Here is a 9,717-nt window from a genome sequence, read left to right on the forward strand (position 1 = left end):
AAAGTCTATTCAAAGTGCCAGTTTCCCCTCTCATACACATATATATGCAATTCATTTAAAGAACGCTTAATCATCCTTCAAACCCACCTCAAATGTAACAAATCACTCATTTTTGCATCCACTTAGCATTATGTATTGAACACAACCTAGGCTACAAGGGAGTGCTGATTGCACTGCAGCCTAAGTTCTGATCTATGAACCATAAGGTCAGCAGTTCAAATCCCACCAGCTGCTCTGTGAGAGAAAGGAGGCATTCTGCTCCTGCCAAGGTTTACAGCCTCTGAAACTACCCTATATAGGGTTGTTATGAGTTGGAACTAACTTTAGCAACAACTATCCTAGAAGCTTGTTGTTTGCCATCAAGTCAGTTCCGACTCGTAGTGAATCTGCATAGGGTTTCCAAGGAGAAGCTGGTTGGTTTTGAACTGCTGACCTTGTGGCTAGCAGTCCAGTACTTATCCTAGAGCGCCACACCAGGAATTGAACAAAGCGTAGGCCTTGTGTCCATCATACTTGCCTTTCCTGATCTGCAGCGTGGTCTGCATGCCGCCATTGGAGGAGTCACGTGGAATCTGTAATAGAACCTCTCCTCTGCAGTACTAGCCCTGTGACGGACCCAGCTATGTAAAGGAGTACATGCTTGCATCTGGTGGAGGGAATGATCCAATTCAGACAACTCCCTAAAAGTCAGGGAGGGGTGTATCAGGAATGGCAGTTGCTATGGAGATTCTTCTATTAGGATAGTAACTGCCAGAGTTTGCTTACCTTCCCTAGAATATGCACTCCTAATGGACTCCTGGTGTGGCGCTGTGGGCTAATGTGTCAGACTGCAGAGTCATTTGAACTGCAGGGTCGATGGTTCAAGCTCACTAGCTGCTCCTTGGAAACCCTATACAGGGTTGCTATGGGACGGAATCGACTCGATGGCACTTAACAACAATAACAATGGAAGTTGGAGTCCTGGTGTGGCACTGTGGGTTAATGTGCTAGACTGCAAAGTCGGTTTGAACTGCAAGGTTGGTGGTTCAAGCTCACCAGTCACTCCCTGGAAACCCTCTATAGGGTTGTTATGGGTTGGAACTGACTCTGCAGCACTTAACAACAATGGAAAGTTGGAGCTTTGGTATGGCACTGTAGGATAAACGCTGGACTGCTGATTGTAAGGTTGGAGGTTCAAACCCACTAGCCACTTGTTGGACACCCTACATGGTATTGCTGTGAGTTGGAACTAACTAGACAGCAGTTAACAAGGACAACAAAGACAGTGGAAAGTTACAGACCTCCAAAGCTGGACAACCCTCCATGCTGACAACTGGGAGTTTGTGCCACTGTAAGTTAGTATGCGAAGAGTGAGAACATGCACAGTCAGCAGAACTGTGTGGTAGACCCGAGCAAGAATTTCCATGGACAGGAAGCATATCCGTCTTCCTTTCCACCTGCACACCGGCCAGCAGGCATTTCCTGGCCATTGTTTGTGGTGCCTGAGGCCACTCTATTTCTATCCACCAGCCTGGTGTGGCTGGAATTTACTGAGGAGAGCCTGGCTCTGGTGTGCTTCTTGCCCAAACCAGAGTCACAACCTCCCTGGAGATTGTGGCAGATGCCATCTAACCAAAATCAGTGTCCACCCTAATGACAAAGGGAAGAGTGGGGGAATTTGATCCTGCTTTGTGAAAATAAACACAGCTGCCCACTTTTTTTGATACATATGCTCTTATATAGGTTCCTGACCCGTTTTATTCTTCTCTGTTGGCCCTACTGCCTTTGGCTGTCTTACTCCCCAGGGAAGTCCCACTGTTGAAATCATGCACCATGGCAGGTTTTAGGTAAGGACACACTTGATTCACATGCCCAGCATTTACCCCAAGACTCATTGAGGTGAAATTTGATTCTTAATAAAGTTCCAGGTAGAAAGGAGAATGGTTTTGATTGGGCTGAGTGTGTGTCTTTGATGAGCACACTGTTTGTTTTGACATTATGAGCCTGAAATCTTGAAGTCTATTTTCAGACTCTAGGTAGCCATCCTGTGACAGAGCCCCTGGTAGCTGCCATTTAGGGTTCTCCTCGGAAGCAGAGCATGGCTATTTGTTGATTAAAGATCACACTCTGCCCTTTGTAACAAAAGGCGTGTCTGCAACCTGGGAGCAGGGAAGTACGGTTACAACAAAGCCGGACGTTGGTAGTTTCTCCTTTTAGAAACTTGAAGTTGTAATTGCTGCTCCCGAATCTGTATTTATTTTTTCCTCCCTGCACGTAGTTGTTTTCAGATGAGTGGGGCAAGGGGGTGGTGACCACGGTTCACCATTTCATGGCTTAAATACGATTCTGAATTCTTCTACAAGAGGCATTCATCAGAGCGAAATCCTCATAATCACCCCCACATCCTAGAGAGGCAGTGTGGCATCCACCCGCTCCATCTGAGGAAGATTGAGTGTTGCTTCAGGTAGTGCAGACTCCATTTCCTCTGTATCTTTAGGGATACACTGCCTGTGTCCTCAGCCGTGGTCTCGTTTGGAGTGTGTTCAGGGAGGAGGAGGGGGTCAGCGTCAATTTCCAGGAGAACCGATGACACATGAATGATGACTGCTCACCCACAGAGCTCTCTGTTTTCCCCCTTAGCGATGGAGCCTGCCACCATGATGTCCCTAGTGGTGGCGCTCTCCTAAACCCACTTCATCATGTACAGTGTGGAAGACCTCCTGATTTCTCATGGATACAAATTGTCACGAAGCCCGCAGGCACCACGCAAGGATCACCACGAGGGCCGTCAGCGTGAAGCAACCAGGACTCGAGCTGACCATGGCATGCTGAATGGGTATGAGAACAGTCCAGCAGCCTTCGCACAGAGTAAGAAAGCACTGGGGAAAGGATGCGTGAGTGACCCCGAGAACCACCGAGGCACGCCCAGAAGCCACAGGGAGCCCCAGAGCTCCTCTGCTTTCAGAACTTCAGAGGTGGGGTAAGTCCCGAGGTTAACCCATCCTTTTCTTTTGATTTGGGCTTTTGGCAATGGATTATCAATACAAGTAAACTCCTTCAACACCGCATATTTGGCTGGAGTCTGGAAAGGAGAAAGGAGCTCAGGGAAAAGAATGCTTGTTTTTCACTGAGGTATTTGGAATGTTCCAGCAATACTTAGTACAGGGCCTGACCCACCGCAGGACTTTAGTAAATAGTGTTGAGTACCAATCACTAGAAAAACAACATCATGTGTAGTAAAGTCAGCAAAACTGAGGGACACCATCAATGAAGTGCACTGACGCAGTGGCCACAATCGTGGCCTTAAATGTGCCAACATTCATGACGGTGCTGCAGGGCTGGACAGTTTTGTTCTTTTATTTGGGCGTTCACGTTGAGTTGGAGCTGACGCCAGGGCAGCTAACAACGACAGCAAAACACTTCTACCACACTAAAACACTGTGCTTTAACTTTCTGCTTCTTTGTTGCCTTGTCGCTTCATACAGGCCGCAGAGAGGTATCATTTTAAAGCTGTAAAAGTTAGTTCATGTCATACACACATTTGGCTGTTTCATTAGTATGTTTCCATAGTTTGTAGGCTACAGGGAGTTAAAAAGGGGTCTGTATCCCCCTCCATTTGTGACGGAGAAAATCATTTTTCTGAAACATTCATGCAATGTCTATTGGCTTCCTACCCACCTTTCTTTCTCACACACACTGGTCCTAATATGGGTATCCCATTTGAAAACAACTCTTATCTGTGGAAGTTTCCTTTCACTATAAAAAGAGGGTGGTTGGCTGATTGAAAAACAAAAACAAAAAGAAATGTAGGCGTCTTGTTTCAGAGCCAGCCTGGGAGAAGAGTTTTTAACCTCTCCTCAGAGCAGTTTGTGCCTGTGTTTTCATGCTGTGTTGGGACGGCATGGACTGGGGAAGAAGAGTTGTGGCATATATTATTTAACTGTGGAAGAGGCACGAAACGGACCAAGGAAACAGTTAGAAGCAGAGGTCCATCTTTCAGAGAAACAGACAAAACCATAAAGGGTAGTGAATTCAGTCTAAGGGGAATGGCTCAGCCTGCTCCCATGCTTGTTGCTGTTGACTGCTGTCAGGTTAAATCTGTCTCGTGGCAGTGTTAGGGATGGCACAATGAAACGTTACCTGCTCACGGAACAGCATCTTGATCACCAGTCTGCTTGCAGCTATTAATGCCTCGTTTTCGCTGAATCTCTGCTCTGCCGAACACGTTATCCTTTCCTAGTGGTTGTTGTATTGTTAAGTGTTATTGAGCCAATTCCAACTCATAGCAACCCTATATGGGGTTTCCAAGAGCAGCTGGTGGGTTTGAACTGCCAACTTCATGATTAGCAGTCGAGTGCTTATCCTGTAGTGCCACACCAGGACTCCTAGTGATTAGCCTGGTATGTAGGATCAGCACTTGACCATAAGGTCAATCTGAATGGCAAGGTTGGAGGTTCAAGCTCAACAGCCGCTCATTGGAAACCCTATACAGGGCCATTATAAGACTTGACAGCACTTAACAACAACAACAACAACAATGATGCTTTGTCATCCTTAGTTCTAAGGAGTATTCTGGTTCTATTTCTTCTAAGATTGATTTGTTCCTTCTTCTGACAGTCCAGCATACTTATTGTTGTTGTTAATTGCCAAAGAGTCAATTCTGACCCATAGCAACCCTGCGTTGAGTTTCCGAGGAGCAGCTGGTGAGCTTGAACCGCTGACATTGCAGTTTAAACTAACTTTGCAGTCTGGCGCATTAACCCCCATGCCACACTAGGATACAGTATTACAGGTCATCTTTTCACAAATAAGGTCCTCAGTGCTGGTTGACAACTTTCAGGCAAAAACAGGGAGGGATTACGTTCTTAGACTTCAGAGCACTCAACACTCTTCGTACGCAATGTTGTTGCTTCTCTCGTCAGAGGGCCGGTGTTGTCATTGGCGGTCCCAGGTTCAGGAGGAATGTGAGTAGCAGGTGCTTTTTTTTGACATTTTGCCCTTCAAAACTCGTGTCTATGTCCGTACTACCTTGAGTGCACCTCTCTTGTTAGCTCTATGTTGCTGTTACAGACCTACCACAAGTGGATGCCTTTAACAAACAGAAATTGATTTCTCTCACAATTTAGGAGATGACAAGTCTGAATTCAGAGCATCAGCTCTGGAGAAAGGGCCTTGTCTCCTTTCAACATTCGTTGGCTCAAAATGCCTTGGAGATCCACGTGTCTTGGCATCCATCTTTCCCTGGATTTAGGACCCTAACAGTGCCGGGACCCTGTGTCTAAAGGATGTACTCCATGCCTGGCTCTTCCTTCTTCGTGACAGTTGGTCCCTCCCCCGATCACTTCTGCCCCCTTTTATCTCTTGTGAGATAAAAGCTGCTCTGGGCCATACCTCCAAGGAAACTTCCTTTCAGCGGATTGGTCATTCATCATAACAGACCACATCGTGGAGGTGATTACAAGAGATCTCCTCATGGGGAATAGCTATGTGTTAACTGCTAAACCATGAGAATCCTGGTACAGTCAAGTTGCACAAAACCTTAACTATATCACAGCTATATTCCATGAAAAACATGCCCACCTTGGCTCCTGACAAGGAAGCTTACACAAGAATTGGCTGTGGGTTAGAAAACCAACCAACCAATCAGTTGCCATCAGATCAGTTCTAACTCATCCTTTGCATGTGCAGAGAAGAACTTGGCGCCTCCACTGGGTTTTTGTGACTGTGACTTTTCAGAATAGATCGCTAGACCGTTTCTTTGAAGGTACCTGTTGGTGAATTTGAACTGCCAACTTCCCAGTTAGTAGCGCAGCACTTAACTGTTTGCGCTACCCTGGTACTCCTGGCTGTGGGTTAGGAAAGCCTGAATTACTACCACACAAATGTGTATTTCTTTTATCCCACCTTCTGTTAGCAGTTTTGCATCCAGCATTTCTGCACTGTCCAACTTGGAATGTCAGGGACTGAAGTGGTTGGTTCCTTGTTTCCTATTTCTCTTGAGTTTCCTACAGAGCTAGCCATAGCACTAAGTCCACAGTGGTAGCCTAATAAATGTTAATAGGTTCAGTTTATTCTTCCCACTGTTGTAACAACTGTTAAAAAGCAGGAGGCTCAGTTTTAAAGACAGTGACTGTGGAGCCTTGGGAACGTGAGGCGCAGATCCGAGTTGGCTCTGGAATGGGAGGCCGTGGAATCCACTTTAGAATTCCCTGATGGAAGAATGGTTCCCATCCACTTCCATCCACAACCTACGCAGGGTTTTCTGGTCTTCTTAGGGCCAAAAGGACACATCCGCCTGTCCTCTGGGTGGGCAGACATCACCAGATCTGCAAGAGGCCTTTCATGAGTGAGGTGCTCTGCTCACTGACTTCAAGTGGCGCTGGGATTCCCGTACAGATGACAGAGCATGCAATAGATCTGACCGATTTTCTGTGTTTCTGAAGTTGACTGATTCACTTGGGATGTGGACGGCAGGTAACTTTTGAATTGAAGGCTGTCTCGTCGGGGAGAAAGAGAAAACGCATATACTTTTACAAAAATCCACCCCATTGCCCAAAATTTGCAAGGCTTCCTGGGTTGAGATGAAAAGAGATTATCTTTCTTCAGTACCCGGTAAAGAACTTTGCCTTGAGAAAACAGAAGGCTAACAGAATGGTAGGCATTTACTTTTCCCATCAGAAAAGACGTGTTTGGGAGGTAATAAGTAGGTTATTAGCAGCCTTACAAATGGAAAAAGGAAAAGAAAAAGAAACATCTGCAATAGTGTGGCTTATGTGAATTCTAAGTCTGAATGAATAAAGGGTTCTGTACCCGATCCCAGCCTCCAGGCACCCCACAAACACAGCTGTGGTCTCAATGCCTTGCCCACACATAGATCTCTGCTGGCTGACATCTGGGTCTGAGGGCACATAGACCCCATAGGCTGTCAGCTTTAAGCCATCAGGGTGGCTGGGGAGCGCCACGTTTCTTCACAGAGTTCCTGGTGGGCCGACCCTGGAGTGTGTCCGCAAACCACGGGTCAGTCATCAGAGGTCCGCTGACTCCCCGGGGAAGATAGAAGGTGGGGTGGCTTGAACGATTTCATTCTGGTAGGGTGACTGCGATGTAGGCAGGGTGACAGTGTCATTGCTTTATAGATGGAGAACTTGAATGTCCATGCCTCTTCAGACCACCCCGTGAGGCAGTGGAGACATTGAGGCTCTCTGGCCTCGAACTCAGGCTCCCTGGTAGGCCGGTGGCCACAGGGCTAAAGGGCTAAAGCACTGCTGGCCCTGTTGGACATTCCCCACACAAGGCCTAGTCCAGTGGTAAATGGGTGTCTGATTCCATGAGTCGTTTCTGCGGTGACCTTTCTGGATTCCCGGGCCTCCTTCCGTCCACGGCACCACAGATGTACAGAGGCTCTCGGAGCACAGTGGTGACCCTTTCCTGCCTGTAGGAGCTGTGTGAGGAATTCCTCTTGTCAGGCCTCATTGGGATAAATGTACACAGTACTGCTTTGTGTACATGGTTAAGTGCTGCATAAGTGGACAGTGGTATTGTCCACAATCAGGAGTGTGGCTAGAGCATTAACATTCTCTAGCAAGAATGATGAGAACTTATCTCATACTAGTGTGTCTAACTTAAGGATCAGTGAAAGCCAGCAGATGCACTCAACTACTAGCCTAAATGTTGACAGTTCAAACCCACCCAGCGGCACTGAGGAAGAAAGGCCTGGAAATCTGCTTCTGTAAAGATAAGAGCCAAAAAAATCCTATGGAGCAGTTATACTGTGTGAAATATGGGGTCCGAATCCACTGACGGCATGGCTTTGGTTTGGGCTTATAGCCTAGAGTACTTTTCAAAACAAAAAAGAAACATAGATGTGGAGCATTGGATCAAGTTCCCAACATGACAGATAATTATCTCATACCTTGTGGAAGAGACTGCTTTGACTTACGAGATGAAGTAATATTGAGCGCCCAACGAGCTCTGGTAGCATAGTGTAACTACAAGTTGGGCTGCCAACCTTAAGGTCAGCAGTTCGAAACTTCCAGCTGTTCCTCTGGAGAAAGATGCGGCTTTCTGGTCCCGTAAAGATTTAAAGCCTCGGAAACCCTGTACAGGGTCACTATGTGTTGGAACCGACTCCACGGCACATAACCACAACAAGATGACGAAGGGAGCCTGGTGTGTGGTGCGGTAGGATAAGCACTGGACTGCTCATCATTAGCCACTCCTTGGAAACCCTATACAAGGTTGCAGTGAGTCGGAACTGACTGGGTGGTACTTAACATCAAGATGAGGAAGAAGGTAGTGGTGGTTTCAGTAGAAGAATCTTTGTCTTTAATGAGATAGACCCCCGTCAATACACTCCATGTGTGAGAGTGTGGTAGCTCTGTAGGTTAAGTACTAGACAGTGGTTTGAACCCACCAGCCACTTCACATGAGAAACTTGCAGTTTTCTGCTCCTGTAAAGATTTGTTGTTGTTGTTAAGTGCCGTCGAGTCGATCCTGACCCATAGCGACCCTGTGTAGGGTTTCCGAAGAGCAGTTGGTGAGCTTGAACTCCAACCTTGCAGTTCAAATGGCTTTGCAGTCTGACGCATTAACCCACAGTGCCACACCAGGACTGCTGTAAAGATTTATAGGCTCAGAAACCCTGTCCAGGGTCACTGTGAGTCAGAACCGACTCTGTGGCACTTAACAACAGCAACAATGCCACATGTGCAGCCACCCTCCATTTCTCACTTGAGTACTTTGTGTTGCTGTGATGCTGAACAGGTTGTTGGGGAGCTTCCAGACTAAGACAGACGAGGAAGAAAGACTTGGAGATCCACGTCTGAAAAATTAAGCCAGTGAGAACCCTATGGAGCGCAACAGTCTGAACCCACTGTGCAACATGGCCACCACCTGACTTGAGGGCAGCTAGCAACAGCCACAGAGATGGGGAGAGAAGGACCCCCTGCTCTGAGGAGATGTGGAAGGGCTACGGAACTTGCTGCCAAGCTCGTAGGTTCAAGTGGTGGAAGCAGAACAATGAGTCACTTCTCATCTGGACACTTTATACCAGTTAATCAGTGCTGTTGTTAAGTGTCATTGAGTCAGTTCCAACTCATAGTGATCCTGTATAGGGTTTCTGAGGAGCAGCTGGTGGGTTTGAACTACCGACATCTCAGTTCAAACTGACTTATCCTACAGCGCCACACCAGGACTCCAGTTACTCATTAGGTCATTGTTTTCTGAAAGTAAACCTTAGTGTGTTTCATTCCAACCTTAGAGACAGTAACTTTATGAGTGTTTAACATGTAGTATGTATTGTGCATCTTCCTACCAGGGGTGACCTTATGCACGAAAACACTGGTAGGTCCTGGACCAACCTCACAAATGTCGCCAAGCTTGAGTCCATTGATGCTGCCACTTTGCCAATCCATCTCGCTGGGGGTCTTCCTCTTTTTCTGTGATCCTCCAACTTACTAAACAAGATATTTTCGCCAGAGACTGATCCCTCCTGACAATATGTCTGAAGTATGCGAGACAAAGTTTGGCCATCCTGGCCTCCAAAGATCACTCTGGCTGCACTTCTTTCAACACAGATCTGTTGGTTCTTTTGGCAGCCCATGGCACTTTAAACATTCTACTCCAACACCATAACTTAAAAGTGTCAATACTTCTACAGTCTTCTTATTCACTGTCCAGCTTGCGCATGCATTATGAGGTTATCAAAAATACCATGGCTTGGGTCAGGCGCACCTTAGT

At 46.8% G+C, this 9,717-nt stretch overlaps 1 protein-coding gene across 1 annotated transcript in view; it reads left to right on the plus strand.

Moving 5' to 3' along the window:
* The first annotated feature begins 2,678 nt into the window (after positions 1–2,678).
* KIAA1462 (KIAA1462 ortholog) overlaps positions 2,679–9,717 on the plus strand; it is a 38,452-nt gene continuing 31,413 nt past the window's right edge. Inside the window, exon 1 of the mRNA XM_006874039.1 lies at positions 2,679–2,959. Coding sequence (XP_006874101.1) covers positions 2,679–2,959 — 281 coding nt within the window. The remainder of the gene's footprint in view (positions 2,960–9,717) is intronic.

The sequence above is a fragment of the Chrysochloris asiatica genome, unplaced genomic scaffold (assembly GCF_000296735.1).
Source record: "Chrysochloris asiatica unplaced genomic scaffold, ChrAsi1.0 scaffold00258, whole genome shotgun sequence".
Taxonomy (NCBI): Eukaryota; Metazoa; Chordata; class Mammalia; order Afrosoricida; family Chrysochloridae; genus Chrysochloris; species Chrysochloris asiatica.